This window comes from Eubalaena glacialis, chromosome 8 (genome assembly GCF_028564815.1).
Source record: "Eubalaena glacialis isolate mEubGla1 chromosome 8, mEubGla1.1.hap2.+ XY, whole genome shotgun sequence".
In the NCBI taxonomy this organism is placed as follows: Eukaryota; Metazoa; Chordata; class Mammalia; order Artiodactyla; family Balaenidae; genus Eubalaena; species Eubalaena glacialis.
In genome coordinates this window covers 122,844,987-122,864,158 of record NC_083723.1, presented here as the reverse complement: position 1 = coordinate 122,864,158, position 19,172 = coordinate 122,844,987, and the positions used below count along the sequence as shown (strand labels likewise).

Genomic DNA, 19,172 nt, shown 5'->3' with positions numbered 1-19,172 from the left:
TTCTTTTCCCTGAAATGGAAGAGAGCTAGTTTCACATAATGGGGCCACTTGACAACCAAAGAGTCATAGTCTGAGAAGGTGAAACCCAAAAAGCAAGACTCCTCTGGACCACCAGAAAGAGGACTTTTTTGGTCTGCTTATAGGATGAAACAAGGAACCAAAAGTGTTGGTCATATCTGATCACAGCAGGTCAAAAGGGAGAGAGGGCCGTTTGTTTCCTGTTTTTGAAAAGTAAAACTCATAGCAGGAAGTGGTCTAATGGGTCTAATGGCTCTCCTAACATTTTAACATCCCCAAACAGATCAATCCCTCTGCCTTTCGTGAGAGGGAGATCATTTATGAAGTGTCACTCCGGAGTTTCTCCCTCCTGGGTTCTGGAGGGACTAGCACTTCCTCTTTCCAAGCTAGAGGGAGGGCAGTCGACTTGATGTAATAACGCCCACTGCTGCCTGTGGGACCCTCCCCCTGAGTTTCAAAATCGCTAGGAAAGATGCCAAAGCGTATAAAATGCTTAGTATACGTGGTTATTGTGGAAACCAGCTGAAGAAGTGAATTCTGAGTCTTCATGAAATTGGGTCAAATAGAGAACAGGGGTACAGGATTGAGAAAGTAGAAGGAAGCATAAAGAAGTGAGCTCAGGAAATTCCCAGAGAGAACAAGAAAGAGTTGGGACTCTCCATGCTGTGGAAGTGTAGCTGGAGCCAAGTTTCACCAACTCTCCAAGGGGTAGGGTGAACAAATATTTAGTGAGGGCCTCATGTATGGCAGCAAGTTGGTACACGGGAGTGAACAGGAAGAGTTAGCTGCCACCCACTACTGGGGCAGTACGTGTTGAAAGGAAAATTCAAGATAATAGTTTAATACTTTGTCCCAGGCATACCAAGCGTCAAATAGGTGTAACTCCTATTTGATGTCGTGGATGAGATAGGAAAGTTTTCCATAAGGTCAGATATAAGGTGAATCCTTCCATCTGAATTATTCAGCTGTGTTGAATGCTGTCAACGTGGCACCATTGATTCTTCCTGGGTTCTCTGCATCTCAGGGAAGGAGCCTGGGCCAACATTCCTTATCACCCCTTTCCCTACAGGTCCGGGTCAGAGGCTGCCAATGAGAAGCACTCCCACAAGATTTGGAACTTGCTGGAGAAGGAGTACCATGGCAACCATTGCAAATAGACTACGGGGAGACAGCGGTGTTTCACAGCTCATGGCTGCTGAAAATCACCCAGCTCAGCACACCACCTCGCTCCCCAGGCCTGGGCAAGCCTTTCATTCCTTGGATTCAAAGTTCATCCAACTTTTAGCATTGACATATATACACTACCAAATGTAAAATAGATAGCTAGTGGGAAGCTGCTGCATAGCACAGGGAGATCATCTCGATGCTTTGTGACAACCGAGAGCGGTGGGATAGGGAGGGTGGGAGGGAGGCTCAAGAGGGCGGGGATATGGGGATATATGTATCCATGGAGCTGATTCACCTTGTTGTACAGCAGAAACTAACCCAACATTGTAAAACAGTTATACACCAATAAAGATGAAAAAAAGAAAAAGAAAAAGAAAGATATGGATGAAAGCCATACACTCACCAATCAAATGTATCTAAAGGCAACTTAAATTTTTTTTTTTTACCATTTTAGAAGGAAAAACAAAGAGTTCATCCTACTTTTAATACCTAGATTGGCTTCAGTTTTCCTAGTCGAATACTCTGCATAAGTGGAGAGAGATGAAATGTTACTGGAAACAGTCGAGGCAAAATATAGGCAGGATCCAGAAGCGGAGAAGAGCATGGTCCAGGAATTCTGGGGCACAGAGTACGAGCGTGAAACTGGAGATTACTGCATGTGCTTCCATCGTGAGGAATTTGTGCCAAGTATCTATTAAAATTCTCCTCTGAAAAGTTTGAAAGATTTAAAAATATCTATACCCCTAATTTGATTTTTTTTTTTTTTGCCCTGAGTTTACATCTTTTCCTAGACGTGGGACGACTTTAAGACATACTCAAAGTATCATTCAGATCATGTCTTAAGTCACACTTCTCATATGGTTCTAAAAAAAGAGACTTGCAATCTTTCAAACCTTAAATCAATTCATCTTTGATATTATTTTAAAAGTCTTGCCTTCTCTGGGCAATTGTTTGGTGCCTTGATGGAAGGTCTTTCGTGTTTTGCATACTTTAGAATTTTTAGTCTTTTCTTTAAAAATTTGCAATAACACTTTCCATAACCAAAGTAATAAGTTTTTTTCACCATCTCTCCAACTAAAAGTGTTTTTCTTTTTCATGCAGTAATCCAAACTGTTTTATACCTGGCCCAAGTTACAAGCTCAGAGCCTATTAAAAGTTCTCTAGAGGTTTTTGGTGGACATTTAATTCTGGCTTCAGTTACTAGTTTTGTCAAGTCTGTTTTTGATGGTTGAGAGGAAACATTTTATCAAATCCTGTATGTGTTTGCTGAAAAGGTCTCCAACAGCTTTTTTTTTTTTTTTTTTTTTTTTGGTTTTGCTACACTGCAGCAAATTGCAATTGCCATTGTGAATGCTATAACACATCTTCCAGTCTCTTTTTCTCTCTCCTGTTCCAGTTTTACTACCTGCTTAGTCATCTCCATTCATTCTGCATCAATATCATGCCTTCATTTTAAAGTTTAAATATTGTCCATATTTCTTTTTAAATTAAAAGATTTAACTTAACCCTATTATAAATAAAATAATAAACCGTATTTAAACTTAATGACCAACTACGAAGTAGATAGGTATCACTATAACTCATGCTGTCTACACAAAGTATTCAAATAAAAGTATTACATCACTGCATTAGGAAGATTATTCAAAGGGAAGCAATCTTCTGACATTGACTAGATCAATGATGTACATATGTTCTCATACTAGAAACAATAAATGTGGCCAAAATTTACATTGCAATACAGCAATAATATGTGATACAACAGTTAGAGTGAAGTGTATTTCTACCCAAACAACAAAGCTGTGTTTCATGGTAAAATATTTTACAGTGCTTCAGTGTTTAAGTTTAAATTAAAACAAATTATCATGAAATAAAAGTTAAAATTCAATTTCTCAGGTACACCAGCTACATTTCAAGGGCTCAATAACCACATATGGTAGCTGGTGGCTACCATATTGGATATTGCAATTTCTAGAAAATACTCAAATATTTGGAAATTAAACACATACTCCTAAGTAATCCATGAGTGAAAAAAGCTATCACAAAGAATATGCAAAATATTATAAACTGAGTGATAGTGAAAACAGAATACACAAAAATTTGTGAGATGTAGATAAACATGTGTAGAGGGAAATTTTATAGCTTTCTATCCTTATGTTAGAAAAGAAGAATTTTTAATAGTGTACAGGATATTGTCGATAGTATGTTGTAGGGACTCTGGATATTATTATGCTCTTCTGAAGAGTGCTGTGTTTGCTCTAGCAGGCACTTAAATTACTGGCAGATCCCTTTGAACTTGGGAAGGCTTGGTTGTCGACGTCATCAGCAAGGGGCTATTCCAATTTTGCTCTTTTAGGGCAAGTCCCTTAGTCCTGATGTGATTTTACTCCCGTTGGTATTTCAGTGGAATACTTGGTGGACCGGAATCTCAAATTTTGTCTTTGCTGCTGAGGGCAACTGCTGAAATCTCTAACTAGCTCTTTCAGCCTTCCAAAAGAAGTTTCCCCTGGACCCCTTAGAGACTGCCGTTCATGGGTCAGCCAAAGATTTGAAGGGAGTTTATATGAAGAATTTCTAATGCTCCCACCCAACCCCCTGTGTGGCTCCTTTTGGGAGTTCTCCGTCAATTTCTACCCTCTCTGGCTGCCCCCAAACTCAATCCTCTTCCTCTCAGGTCACTGTGAATTTCTGCTTGAGCGATATCCCTGGGTCAGCAGGATGGGAAAGTGCTCTCGGGGGAAAGCCACATAAAAGTGGCAGCTGCATGGCCCCTTATGTTAAGTGTCAAGTTCCTTATAGTGTCTCCCTGTATTTGGTCACTTCTCAGTATCTTCTAACAGTTGTTTAGAAATTCTCATTATTTTGAATTTTCTACATAGTGTAAGAATGTCATTACGGGAGGATTGGGAGCTGGAAACCTTCCCTGGGATTTTTAGCCGCTGCTTTGACCCACCAAGGAGGAAGCAGCCCATGCGCTCACTGGGCCCTTCGGATTCTCCAGATCTGTGTTTTTCATGCTTTGCTCCAGTGTAGAGATATTTTTTGAGAATAATGAATTCCAAAGTTCACTATTTTCACAGCCTTGGCCAAGACAACCCTCTCTGCTCCCCCTGCCCCCACCCTCACCCACACCACTTCTTTCCTATTGGTACACAGACCATGGAGTTTCCGGAACATACCGACACATGCCTTCCCCGTTCTCTGATGCTGAGGGCGTGATGGCATGAAGCAACATCTATCCCTCCTTCTGAAAAGTCGTGGGAGGTATTTTCCCTGATTTTTAGTAATAAAGGAGAGAAAACCCCATATTCGATATAATTTTAAACAATTCCTTTAGAATTTTTAATGAATGACATGTTTTGAGTGACGTGCCATTTAGAGTCTCTGGATGGGTGTCATTTGGTCAAGTGCTTTTATTTTCCATTATGAAATCAATCAAGCCAGCAGAGTTCAAACAGAAGTACCTAAATTAAAGAAATTTATCTTCTTCTCCTAAAGGAAATGCAAATGATTTTAGCTTTGACTTCAATAGCTCTGAAGTCATGAGTCTATTCACTTAGAAACAAGATGGCCTTAATTCACTTATCCTGGAGGCATTTACCAATTCTCCCAATTTTTTAATGTTTTAGATTTTTAATGTAACTTAAAGATTTTCTTTTAACATTGTGTAAATTTAAGGTGTGCAGGGTGTTACTTTGGTACGTTTATATATTGTAGTATGGCTGCTGTTGTAACAATATTCATCACATCACGTACTTAGAGTACAATGTTACTGTCTACATTCAATATACTGGACCTTAGATCTCTATGGCTTATTTAGTGCTTGTTACACGTTTGTACCCTTAAATACCACCAGTCTTATCCCCTGTGCCCCTACCTCCTGGTAACCACCGTTCTACTCTTTCTTTAAACAGGTTTGACATTTTAGATTCCACATATAAGTGATATATATTACACAGTACTTGTCTTTCTCTGACTTATCTTACTTCCAATCCTCCCAAATTTAATACATAAATGTAAGACAATTCCAACTGGAATCCCAACAAGATTCTTTTATGAAAATTAAACACAGCGATTTTAACTTTCACCCAGAAGAATAAATGCCTGAAAATAACAAAGGAAATACAAAAATGGAGACTGGGGAGGAAATCGGTGTGTCACATATAATCAAAGCCACTCTAATCAAATCCATGTTTTATTCATGCAGGAGTAGAAAAGTCAGAAGACAAGAACAGAACCGAAAATCCTGACAGAGATCTTAGGGAATATGAAAAATTAACATATGATAAATGTTGCGTTCCAGTTCAGCGGGACACGGATCACCTACTTAATAAATGGTCTGGCACAAAGGCTATCTTAAGCATACACCAAAATAAGTCTCTGTTCTGCCTCGAGACACTTGTCTGAATCTTTTAGCAAAAGAAAGGCTTAAGCTTTCTTAGGAGTCCGCTGCGCCTGGAGAAGATGACAGCCGCGTGTTGCAGGGCTCTCCCCATCAGCCCGGCAGGCTGCTCCCTAGGACGTTTTACATCATTCACCTGCTTCCTTTCTTGGCAGCTTCCCTTTCTTCTCTGTCTCCCCCCATTCTATGCACCAAAATACCTTGCTGGGGACCCACCTACACACCAAGACACACCCCACCCACACTTTCTCCCCACTCTCAAGGGAGAAGGGAAGCGGCTGCAGGTGAAGCAGAGGTGGGGCTGAACATCGCCTCTGTTCTCTATGGCAGGACGGCAGGCATCACGAGGGGCAGCAACAGGTGTGTGACCTCCCTAGTCCGAGTCTGCCTCAGGGAAGTGCTCCTCTCCGCCCAGGCCCACTCGGCACCTCCGGGGGCCTCCATGTCCTGCAGCCAGGTCTAGGCTCCATTTCTTGACCAGACCTGGCCCCCTAGATACCCCTGCCCCGCTGTGCTCATCATCCCACCAAGAGGTTCCCACGGGGCTCCTTTGCTGCGATTGGGTGGCCTCTTTCAAGAGTGACTAAAAGGGCTGCGCCTTCTACCCCTCCCGCTTCTACTTGCTTTCTCCTCCCCAGCCCAGTGCCTGCCCTGCCTCACATGGCGCAGGGCCTTAAAAGTCATCGTGCCTGCCCCCTTAGCGGGCAAGGACACAGCCCAAGAGATGCAGAGGCACCTGGTCGACATCCCACACTGATCTGCTACATCGACGTTAAAGCGGTGACTCCAGTGGCCAGGATGCTGTGGGAGTTACACGGACGAATGAGGCTCGGGCCTGCCCGCAGGAAGCTGTGCTTCTATCGGTGTCCTATTGCAGACTCGGAATGCCAAGGAGACGTGAGGATGGAGAGGCACGGAGGAGGAAGGGCTCGCGTGTTCTGGAAGGTGTGATGAAGGACCTGGGAACTCAGGAGCCCGCGCACCGCTCGCCACCCCAGACCCTGCCCTGGACACAGGGAGGGGCGGTGACCTGTGGGACGGAGAGAGCAAGTGAGGGGCTGGAAGCCAGACTCCGGGGCTGAGGGAGGCCGGCAGGAAGCAGCGTGGCTGCGTGAAATGCAGCGCGTGTCAGGTGGGCGGCCTCTCCAGGAGCTGTCCGTGAGCGTGCTCAGATTCCTTCTGGATGTGCCCCAGTCCCTGCCGCCAGGGCTCCTCGCTGAGCCCTTCCCTGGCCCTGGGGGCCCTGGGGGCCCCGCCCCTCCCGCCCTGGCTGGCGCAGAACGTGCCGCTGGGGGGAGCGGTAAGCCTGGCGGCTGTAGTAACGGCCTTCGTGCTCCCACAGGACGCCTTCGATGTGTCGCATGAGCTCCTTCAGCTGGGCCTCCTGCTCCGCCCCCTGCGCCTTGTTGTTGAAGCCGCAGTGTCGCCGCTCGCAGAGGACGTCCAGCTTGGCGAGCTCCCGGTTGTCGGTCTCTCGCAGGTACTTCTCCAGGGAGCCGCCGTCCAGGTCCTCCTTGCGCGTGAACACCAGGATGGTGCGGGCCAGGATGCCGGCCCCGAAGAGCTCCTGGAGGCGCCCGACCGCCTCCCGATCCTCCTCGGTGAAGCGGCCCAGCGGCGTCACCAGGAGCACCGCGTGCGGCCCCGCCGAGGAGAAGGCGATGGCTTCGCAGCCGCCCCGAGCGCGCCCTGGCGGCGCCGCCCCCGGGGACAGGAGGCCGGGGGTGTCGATGACCTCGAGCTCCTTCCCCGCCCACGCTCGGCGCCCCCGCTGGAAGGCCTTGGTCACGGGCCTAGCGCTGACCTTGGACTCGAACACTCTCCGGCCGAGGATGCTGTTTCCTGTTGCGCTTTTCCCGCTTCCGGGTTTTCCCACCAGGATGAGCCTCAGCCTCTGCGGGGTCCCTTCATCCTCCCTCAGCCCTGGAAGCATCAAGAGAAGGTGGGGGACCGGGGTTAGAGCCCATCCACCCACGTTAGCCTCACCAGGGGCAGAATGTCCGGGGGGGGGGGGTGGGTAGGAGAAGGAAAGACCGGCATCAGCATCTGAGACGTGCCCTAGGCTCACGTTCTTTCCTTCCCTCTCTCTTTTTGTAACTTTTAGGAAAAAATTATGGTAGAATATACATAACAGGAAGTTTACCATTTTCACCATTTTTAGGTGTAGCATTAAGTTCCTTCATATTGTTGTGCAATCATCACCACTGTGCAGCTCAAGAATTTTCCATCTTCCCAAACTGAAACCCTGTCCCCGTTAAACGGTAGCGCCCCGTTCCTCCCTCCCCCTAACGCCTGATAACCACTATTCTTTCGGTCTCTATGGGTTTGACTATTCTAGGGACCTCATATAAGTGGAATCAGGCAATAGTTGCCCTATTGTGTCTGGCTTATTTCACTTAGCATAATGTTTTCAAGGTTCATCGACGTTGTAGCATGTGTCAGAACTTCCCTCCTTTTTAAGGCTGAATAATATTCCACTGTAGGTGTAGACCACATTGTGTTTATTCATATATATATATATATATGGACTTTGGGGTTGTTTCCACCTTTTTGCTACTGTGAATAATGCTGCTATGAACCTTCGCGCACATATGTTCAATATCTGTTTCAGTTCTTTGGGCTATATTCCCAGAAGGGGAATTGCTGGATGATATGGTAGAAAGCTACATTTTATGTTTAGGTTTTGAAACTTCTTCTCAGGGTCACCTATGTGGGAATCATCCCATCATGAATTGGGACCCTGAGCTTCCTCGAGTACCTCTGATTGGAGACCCTTCTCAGGAAGAGTGGTGAAATTGAAAGCACGCATCCTCTGTGTCGGTCCTCTCCCTGACGTGATCGACCACGTCACATTACCTTTAGTTTTCCCAGCGAGGAGTGTTGTGAGGGTGGGTTCTTTACAGCCCTACCCCCAGCTCCACAGCACAGCTGCACACTAGGGTCACATTCTTAAGCTATATTCTTGGAGCTGGGGCTGGACGTTCTCACCCAGCAGAACGTCAGAGCCATCAGCCGCGAGAAGCTTTGTCATGCCAATCGAATACTTAGAAACCCAATGTCCAGATTTTTTAGAAATGACCGGAGCTGGAGGGCAGGAAGGGAATTCCCTTCTCGTGGCCTTGCAGGTCCCAGGAGCCAGAGCACATAGAGAAGAGCCAAACCCCAGCCGGTTTCCAAGTCTGCTCCACATTGAAGACATCGATGTGTCTCAGTGACAGAGCCCCGGCCTCCTGAAAGTAGGACTGGCACCGCCTTCTTCCAAATCTCCCAGCAACCAGTTCTGACTGGATGATATTGGCTCCCTCCAGCTTCCCTCAGGTGGCTTGAAAGGAATTTGAGTGGATGGGTGGGAGTTTCACAGAAGCAGGGAGGGTGCAGTGTTCATCTCCACCCTCCAATGTGAAGCTGGAGGGAGACAGGGGTCTCCCGTCTGGGCAAGCCTGGAGGCGCCCACGCCATTGGACTTTAAAGCCAGATTTTTAAAGTAATGCTTAATCTCGATTGCTGCCAAAAAAGGGGAAATCAGGTGTTGGCACTTGTATTGTAATTTTCCTTTGCAGCTTATTAATATGGCTTTCTCTCAATGGCTCAGGTCACTGAAGTTCATATAGTAAAAAAAATCAGTCGTGTTGATATGCATGATGAATCACAAATCAATTCTTCTGGCCAGGAAGGTGGATGGATTTCCCGCATTCCTATATTCCTAAATTCTGTTTCCTCAGGCTAGATGGCAAAGTTGAGCCCATGAAAGTTAAGCCCCTGACCCTGATGCAACAGCTTTTGTGGGGAGGGAGCCCCTTGGGAAGACAGAGCCCGGTCCTGGGGGCACCTGAGTGCATCCTGCTTGTTCACTAGTACTTTGCAGCCCTCGTGACCCTGAGAGCTCTCACACTTGAGCCAGCAAGATGCCCACACGGAGGCCTGGGGCGAGTCATTTTTCATACCCACTCAGCACATCCTTCCTGTGACTCAGTGAAGGGGCAGTTGGTGCTGTCCCTCACCCCTTCGGCCCACTGCGCCCATCAGGGACCTTTCCCTCCTATCTGGCCAGGATGAAGAGAAGCCCAACCCAAACGCCCTTCAATGGCCGCCGGGTGGGCAAATCTCTGACAGGCGGAACTCCTGCTGCCTCTCCCAGCGTACCCCCTGCACCTCACAGGTCCCCCGACCATGCCTCTCTCAAGTTTATGTCTGCTGTAAAGATGTTTTACCTCCTGACCCATCTTGTGTAGGATCCTGAGACAGGCCTTCCTCGCGATTCTCCAGGAAAATGAGTTCTTCATATTCTTCTTCCTCCGACTAGAAAAAAATAATCATATGTCTTACTGATTTTTCCACCGAGTTTTAAGAGGCACCTGACTTTTGCCTTTCTCTTGCCAAAAGGAAGTTGTTTGCATTGGTTTGGGTGGGAGAGAAAGAGTAGGGGGGAGTCTAAGACACCCTCTACATCCTTTAGGGCCCCTGTTTCCTCCTTTCTCCCCCTGCACTGTGGTCTCCATTTTCGGGTGATTCTGTGATGGAGAGAAAGGATCAGGGATGCATCCTGACAGATACTGCCCTGGGAGCAGTGGCCAGCGTGCCTGGGGGACGTGAGCAGGCAGTTGCTGGAGGGGCGGGTGAGGGGCTCTTGGGGCCAGAATGATCTGTGGGGAGAGCGTGGCAGCAAGGGCCGCAGAGGCCAAGAGCTGGGCGGTGAGGAGGACGGCGGACTCGGACAGGCTCCCTCTCCACGTGGGGCCCAGTCCTGGTCCTGCTGGGGGCCCGGGGGACTCGGCGCTCCTCCCCAGGCCAGCAACTAGGTGGTCGCACTGCCTGGGCCTCAGTGTCCCTGGAGGTGTGAATGCTGGGCCACAACTACATGTTCGTGACATCTCTTCCCTGTAGAAGATTCCAACACATTTTTTGACCTTCTGTAGAGCGATTCCTAGTCCTCTTTGCGAAGGAGGGCCGTGTCACCCACCCGGGAACTCCTGTCACCCTGAGGAGAGAGCAGCGTATCCTGCCTTCAACCCGTGCCACGCTGCAGACCAACACGGTTCCCCGTTTCAGGAGCCCATCGTGTTGTATCTGCTTGGTATTCTCTGTGGGATGGGGAGGGAACCGTGTGGCCCCATGACTTTTTCTGGAATGTGTAGGACACTCAGAGACAATCACAGTCAGATGACATTCTCCAGATGGAGGCTCTGAGTTGAAGGGGATGGTAACTCCGGGGGAACGTCCATAGACATAGCTTTCCCGTCGCCACAGCATCCCTGGGGGGCTAAGGCTCTCTGCTCACCTGGCCCACCACCTCAGTCCTCGCCAGATCCCAGGGGCTGGCCGGGGAACTGCGGGGCTGTGGCCGCAGGACTGGGGGTTCAGTGATGTCAGCTCTAACGTGCCAACTGAGAGTGGACCCAGCCCAGGAGGTTTGGTGACTTTCCAGGGAGAGTGACCAGGCCAGGTGAGCATCTTCACCCAGACCTGTTCAGCCGCATTCTCGTGAGGACGCAGGCTTTTACCTCTCAAAGGGGCCCCTGTCTTTGCAAAGTGGAGATCCCTCAATCTCTTTGTCCTTGGTGCCCTTACATCATTGGTGGAAACGGAGGCAGCACTTCACCCAGGAAACCTCCTTCCTCTTCTAGAGAGAAGGGTGGTGAGAAGAAGATACAGGCCGGGCCGGGACCAGGGCAGGTGGGTGAGGCAGACCCTGCACTCCACCCTCGCGCCCAGACAGCGCGTCTGCATGGCCCCTGGCCGTCTCAGCCTACACCCTGCCTGACAGGGCATCACACGTGTGCCACGTGCCACAGGGATTGTCTCCAACACGGAGCAGATACGTCACCTTTGTGAGGTTTCTCAGGAAAACAGTGAAACTCACAGAAGCGTCTTGCCCAGAAGTAAGCAGTGAGTTCCAGGCAGAGCACAAAGGGTACAAGGTCCTCCTGACTTCTTAGCCCCGGCTCCTCTTATTGTACCTCAGACACGCGTGCACACACACACACACACTACTTACACACATACACTCACAAAAGTATGAACACACACAAACATAGCACACACATACCTACACAACACACATGAACATATATATTCACAAACACAACACACAAGCACATACATACATGAACACGAACATGAGACACACACAGCACTCACACACATATACTCACAAACGTGTAAACATACCTACAACACACACACACACACATAACACACACAGAAAACCCGCATACACTCACCTACACACAAAGAGACATACACAACACACACATACACACACACACACTACCCACACCATGCCCACTACACACTCTCAGACACGACACACACACAAACACAAATACACATCACACACAGACAGTCCCCACACACTCGGACTTACCGCCCCGCTGCCCGCTGGGCAGGAGGAATGCCCATGTCCTGTGTCTGCCGGGGTCGCGGGCACTCGTGAATGCTTTGTTTCCCATTTTAGAGGTGCCACATTGCAGGCTGAATGGAGAAGGTAAAAGAAAGTGTCCCAGGCGTATGAATAGATAGAGAACATAGCTTATAGTTTTTCAGCAAAATGTGATCTGAAAGCTCAACTCAAGAACTGCCCTTGAAAGCACAGCCGTGAGCTGTGAGCTGAGGGAAGAGGAAGTGGTAGGAACAGCAAGGCCGGCCCTCCCGACTCAGAAAGCTCTGCCGGCTGCACTTCCTCTGCAGCCTTGATAACAGCCACAGGAAAAACAAGAACACGCGTATTGTTATTATTTTTATTCTGAACTAGCACAGCTACAACCCAGAGGCTTAAAGCAAAGCAGCAGATCTCTCAGAAAATGTTGCGCCGGGGGAATGATTTTTTACTGATTTCCTCCCTTTTTTGAGAATTACCCAATTCCTGCAGACATCCTCTGCCTTCCAGGTCATGACGGATATTCACTGTCTCTCTTCCTCCCCCAGGCTCCTCCTTCAGCCACTCCACTGGCTGTCCAGGGTCTCCAGCTTGCTGACCCTACATCTTGGGACTCATCAGCTCCATAATCCCGTGGACCACAGGAGCCACACGAGCCAATTCTTTATAATAAGCCTCTCTACATGCGTGTGTGTACACACACACACACACACACACACATTCTGTGTCTGAAAATTCCAAAATCTGTGTCACATCTGAGTCTGGGTCTAATGTTTGCTTTGTGTGTTTTCTCCTGCCTTTCAGCACGCCCTGGAATGTTGTTGAAAGCCAGACATGATAGGTCAGATATTAGGAACTGAGGTGAATAGGCCTATGGTGTGAGATTTGACGTTGATCTGGCTACGAGCTGTGTTTAATGTTTGTTGTAGCTGTAGGTGCTAGAGGCCTCAGTTTCCTCTAGTGCCCTTGTTTTGTCTCCCCCATTGTCTGGGGGTTTCCCTAAAACCCCTTCTTAAATAGAGCTTGTGCCTTGCTGTTCTCTCAGCTTTCATTCACTGTTTTCATACTGGAGTCCTGCTGATGTGGGGTAGGGAGTGAAGGAGGGGAAGCATCATGTTGGGATTGAATCTCACTCTTACAGTGGGTCTGTGTTCCTGGGCTGTGAGCATCACAATTTTTTTTTTTAAGCTTTTCCTCCTCTTCTCCCCCTTTAGGTGATTCAGGCCAAGTATAGTCCCTTCCCACCTTTCCCACCTCATTTTATCACAGGATCTTTGTTTCCTTCTATGCTCTGGCCTTGAAGAACTTTTTCTAGTTACTTGAATACTTCATTCCCACCTCTCTTTCCTGGAACTACTGTAAAGAGCTGGAACCAAAAGATATCTCAGGGAGTGTATTCTATTGACAAAAAGATTTTGATAAAGATTTTGGAGGTTTAATGGTGGCTTGGAGGATTAAAATGTTCACTAACACTATTTTAAACTTTTTTCTAGCATATATACTGAAACCATTAAAGACAAAGAAGCTGTATGTATAAAAAATGTAAAGGTGGATGTGAAATTATCATTATTTGTAGATGCTATGATTATATATCTGGAAAGAATCAAGAGAATAAACTGATAAACTACTATAAACAATAGGAGAATTTAGTAAATTGATGGATGCAAAATTAAACAAAAACCATAAAAACTGTCTAACATACAAACAGTAGCCAATTAGGTATAACTTATGACTTTTAAAACAACAACACAAAAATTAAAAGCCTGAGAATAAACTTTAAAATTGTGTAAAAAAAATCTAATAAAGAAAACTTTGAGAAACTTCTGAGAGTGTGAAGCAAACAGAAATCTCCCACATTTAGTGAAAATGTATATTAGTAGAACCACTTTGGAAAACTCTGTGGAGTATCTCAGAAACCTGAATATCACATACACGTAGTCAACCTTCACCATTCTACCCCAAGGTGCATATCCAACAGTAATGTGTGTGTGTGCCAACAAAAGGTAATGTCTACAATATTTATAGCAGGATACATAGAATAGCAAAAACTGGATACAGTGTAAATGCCCTCAACACAAAAAAGAAAGAAAGAAAAGAATATGGTAACTACGTGAGGTGGTAGATATGTTAATTAGTTTGATTGTGGTGACTGTTTCACAATGTATATATCAAATCATCAAGTTGTATACCTTCAAAACATATAATTTGTCAATTTGTCATACTATATGATCCAGCAATTCTACTTCTGGGCATTGATCCAAAAAGTTGAAATCAGGATCTTGAAGCAATATTAGCACCTCCGTGTTTATTGCAGCACTCTTCCCAATAGCCAAGATGTGGAAACAACCTGAATGTCCATCAACAGATGCGTGCGTAAAAAAATGTGGTATCTATGTACAATGGAATATTATTTAGCCTTAGAAAAGGGGGAAATCATATGCCATATGAGACAATATGGACGAAATGTGAGGACATTATGCTAAGTGGAGTGAGCCAGTCACAGAAAGACAAATACTGTATGATTCCGTGTATATACAAAATAGTCAAAGTCATAGACTCAGTGAGTGGAACGGTGGTTGCCAGAGGCTGGGGGATGGGTAATGTATTGCACACATACAATTTTGTTAGGAGGGGCTGACCTTGTCTTAATAGTGCACTTTCTCAGACTCACAGACTTAGAGAACAAACTTATGGTTACCGGGGGGGAAGGGTGGGGGGAAGGGATATTCAGGGGTTTGGGATCAACGTGTCCACACTGCTATATTTAAAATGGATAACCAACAAGGACCTACTGCACAGCACAGGGAACTCTGCTCAATATTCTATGGCAGCCTAGATGGGAGGGGAGTCTGGGGGAGAATGGATACATGTATATAGATGGCTGAGTCCCTTTACTGTGCACCTGAAACTATCACAACATTGTTAACCGGCTATACTCCAATATAAAATTAAAAGTTAAAAAAAATAGTGCACTTTTTGTTCTGTTGCTGTTGTGATAGTTTTACCTGGAAACGTGTCGTTTTCCTTTAATAGGTAGTTAGTGTCCCCAAGGCAGACCTTCAGACCTGGAAGGCAATTTAGAGACCATTCTATTAAACCTACTCTAACTCCCTTTACTCACTGAAAAAGAATCAAATTCCAGAGAAATGGTGACTCTCCAAAAGATTCAAATTCCAGAGAACTGGTGGCTCTCCAAGGCTCCTGGAGGTGGACAAGGAAAGATGAGAACCTTGCCCACTGAATTCTCATCTGGATTCATCCCACACATCACAAGAAGGAGGCTGTGTCCCTCCAGGTGCAAGGTATGGGGTGCAGGACGGGGTGCTATAGGGAGAGGATTAGCTACTCTGAAGAAAGAATATAACCTGTAAATCCAGCTGAATCTCTAAGTTGCAATGTGTCTCTCAGTCACTCAGTTATGTTTCTTTCCCGGGTTTTCCTATATTTCAATGCACTTTGTAGCACTACCTTTTTACTGAGTGGCTGCCATGCTCTAGACAACGTAAGAGATCTTTATAGAGATTTCTATCCTATGAAAGCCTCATGGCAACCCTGCAAGATTGGTTTTATTGTCCCTTTTCATAGTAGAGGGAACTGAACCTCAGGGAGCTGAAGGAATTTTCTAGAAGTGGTGGATCTGGACTCACAGTGTAAGTTGGTTCTTTTCTGAAGCACATGCCTTTTTCACTTTGCAGCCTTTCTTTCACCTGGAGGTCCTCTAGGTCTTCCGAGAACCACTGGAGAAACATTTTTAAATGTTTTTTTTTTCCCCCCTGACTATGACTCCCATCTTTGGCTTCCCAAGATGGAAGAGAGAGAAAAACGATCTGTGAAATGTGAACCCTCCTCCTTGCCTTCCCTAATGACAGGCTTGCTAACAGTTCACCATTTGGGAAAGAGTGTGGACTATTTTCCCCTGATCCGCCTCTGACCTGATGTAAAGTGTAGAATGACGGGTCCGAGAAGGAACAAGAAGAGGCCGTAGTGTGCAGTGGTTAAGAGTGAGCGTGGTAGTCAGACAGCCTTTGACTCAAATCCCTGTTCAGCCCAGTACCTTTTAGCGCCACGACCTTGGGCAAGTCTCTCAGTACTTTTGAACCACAGTTTCCTCACCTATAACATTAGAATAATAATACTACCTTCACCCTAGAGTATTTATAAGGAGTAAATATTCCTATGAAACATGCATATCAGAGTGTCCGGAATATAGTATATACTCAGTAGTGGTTGCAAAGGCATACATACATCTTAAACCTTTTGCTATAGACCATTTCAGACATTTACAGAAGAATAGTATAATAAACACCCATATATCCATCACCAAGCTTTGACAAATATCAACTCCTGACCATTCATGTTTCCTGTATATCCCAACCTACTTCCCATCCCAACCCTGGATTATTTTGAAGCAAATACTAGACATTGTATCATTTTACCTGTAAATATTTTAGTATGCATATCTAAAACAGAAAGATGATTTTTTAAAAAACATAACCACAGTATCAAAGGTACTATAAATCTTTAATTTTATCAAATATCCTCTCATTAGAGTTTAGATTTCAAGGATTATCTCATAATTTATTTACAGTTTAGTTTGTTTGGATCAGGGTGGGGGAAAAAAAAAAAAGATCCTATAAGATGATCCCAGGTCATTTCATGCCTTTCCTGCCTCACACTTTGAATCAGTCATTTCTCCAAGAATCCCAGGTTTCTTTGAGTAGAAACTGGTCCTGAAGACTATAATCTGGTTGGCCTAATTAGCCCATCACAGGCATTCTTCATTTCTGTTACATCGCTTTTGATCTCAAGCATTTACTTTTGGTTCTTTTCTTAGGATTTCCATGTCTCTGCTTACATGGCTCATCTGTTCTTACATTAGAGTCCGTGCATATTCATCTTAGTTGTTTTAAATTCCTGGTTTAATAATACCAAGATTCCTGTGTGGACAAACCAATCTTGCCTGCCATTTCAGTAAACATGAATGTTGCCCATCAAGCCATCAGCATTGCGGCCCCCGGACAGTGGGCCCTGAGGGGAATTCAGAATAGAGGAAAGCAGGATACTGGCCTTAGATAGCTAAGATGCATATCAAAGGAATGGTTTCACTGAGCCCAGACTCTTGCATCTTCCCAGACATAGAATAGCACTACATCATTAACTTGAGATGTCTGGTTTTTGTGTGACTAGCAGTAACCTTTTGATGTTTGACTACATATTTGTTTTGCTTTGTTTTCAACAAAAACTCCTATATCTCCTGGCTCCTCCACTACCTCTTTGGAACAGTTCCTCAGAACTATCTGAGAGGCTGTCTCCCCAGCTATAGTTCTCAGTAAGTCCTCAAACAAAACAGAATTCTCACCTTTTAGGTTGTGCATTTTTGTTCAGTCGACACCTACCATGTCTGGTTCTGATGCTTGCTCTGTCTCTTCAAATTATGTGTTTTGCTCTTTAGTACACCTTGTAATTTTTCTTGTTAGCTGGACATGAACAAGAACTGCTGTAAAGAAGCCTTTAGTAATGGGGTGATGGGGTGGGGGAGGAGAAGTATTCTATAGTCCTATGATTATATCTCAGTTCTAGTGAGCCTTTGCCTCTGGACTGTGAACCTCACAAGTGTTTTTCAGTTTTTTTCTCCCCACTTAGGTGGGACAGTAGGGTTCCAGTGGTCTGGAGGTGGGTATTTCCCTTTTCCTACATGAAAGGCTTAGCGCTGACTGTAGTTGTAGATTTTTCTTCCTCCAGGTTAGGTAGGCTCTGATAAAACCCCTGCAGGTTAGGCTCTGGTTAACTGGTTTCCCCTGAGGGCAGGCCTTGTTGAGGAGAACAAGATGCTCTGCTCTATTTCAAGATGGTTCCTTTGCCCCTCCCCCTGCAGGAAGCCACAGGGGATTTTTCTTCCCGATATTTACTGTGGGAACCTGGTGGAGCTCTTAGAAGTGAAACTCACAAAGGTGTGGAGACGCCCCCCATGACTGGGTCCCCCTGGAGTTTTAACTCCACGCTGAACATCGAGCAATTCGTCAATCACAGTTCAGGGCTTCCTGCCCAGCACTGCTGCCCATGGTGAGTCTCTGCTCTGCTAAGCCAGGACTCCCTGCATTTGCCTGTCTGTTCTCCAGTCTTGGGGGCAGCAGTTTGCCCTGTGTCGTCAAAGGGATCTCTTCAGGATTTAAGAAGAGTTGCTTTTTCAGTCTGTTAAGCTTTTCACTTATTCTTAGGATGGAGTAGTGACTTCCAAGCTCCTGACATGTAACTGGAATCTGGAAGTCACATTTATCAATTGGATTCCATATGGCATCTGTATTTTGTTGTTGTTGTTGTTTTAAACTACAAAGAATTAACTTATTTTCCTGGTAATTGTGAAATCGCTGAGTAAACATAATAAGGAACCAAATATATTAGTCCAGTGACAAAGCTTGAAGTGAAAAGAGAACACTGTTACAAATTAACCTGTACTTGGAGTCCTAAGTCCTTATTACTCCCTTCTAATGCAATACGTTAAAAATAATTCTAAGTTGCACTCAATATATTGGATATGCAGGTACAAATCTTATCATTTTTGATAATGATTTAATTTGCCTTAGTTAATTATTTCTAGCTGATAATATGAGCAGAGGCAAAATGCTTTATACTGATCTGTTTAGAATATTTTATTATTACATTGATCATTGAAAAAACTTGATTGCTATGAACGTGTTTGCAGAGCAGATATGCATCTGTACTTTGAGTTCAATTTAGAAAAGTTTTCCTCACTCTCAGGTTTTGAAAGAATCTGTCTGTTTTCTTCTAATAGTTCATAGTTTAATATTTTAACAAATATCTGATGCATTTGGAATACCTCCTGGGTTGGTATGAGGAATGAATCCAATTTTAACACTTTTTCAAATGATTATTCAGTTCTTTCAGTACGTCTCGTTATAATGTCCACCTGCTCTCCCCTGATACGGGATGTTGCCTTTATTGTATACGAAATCTCCCTATGCAAATGAGTGTTTCTCTAGATTTTCTGATTTCCCCACTGGTCTTTCTATTCATGCACCAATACTCTAAGGGGCTTTACAATATTGTGTACTATCTGGCCTTCCCTGTTGTTCTTTTTCTAATTCTCATTCCTATAATTACTTTTTCTTCTCTTTGCATTGACTGATTTCTCAAATACCACGGGAAAGTGAGTTGAAGATGGTTTTAGTTTTAGTGAGAAAGTATTTCCCC

At 45.3% G+C, this 19,172-nt stretch overlaps 1 protein-coding gene across 1 annotated transcript; it reads right to left on the bottom strand.

The window, feature by feature from the left end:
* Positions 1 to 5,379: 5,379 nt before the first annotated feature.
* Positions 5,380 to 12,239, bottom strand: LOC133096541 (GTPase IMAP family member 6-like). Its single transcript, XM_061198156.1, has 3 exons — positions 11,949 to 12,239; positions 9,796 to 9,883; positions 5,380 to 7,507 (listed from the first exon to the last, which is right to left on the bottom strand). The coding sequence occupies exons 1-3, from the start codon at positions 12,108 to 12,110 to the stop codon at positions 6,753 to 6,755; spliced, it is 1,005 nt and encodes a 334-aa protein (XP_061054139.1). The 5' UTR covers positions 12,111 to 12,239; the 3' UTR covers positions 5,380 to 6,752.
* Positions 12,240 to 19,172: the final 6,933 nt, after the last annotated feature.

What these genes read in the sequence shown, in the direction of transcription:
- LOC133096541 (XM_061198156.1), bottom strand. Translation starts at nt 12,110, where the DNA reads ATGTTCTCTATCTATTCATACGCCTGGGACACTTTCTTTTACCTTCTC. An exon ending in GCCCAGCGGGCAGCGGGGCG is followed by an intron (nt 9,884 to 11,948) that starts GTAAGTCCGAGT and finishes ATTTTTTTCTAG; the next exon opens with TCGGAGGAAGAAGAATATGA. An exon ending in TACACAAGATGGGTCAGGAG is followed by an intron (nt 7,508 to 9,795) that starts GTAAAACATCTT and finishes TGATGCTTCCAG; the next exon opens with GGCTGAGGGAGGATGAAGGG.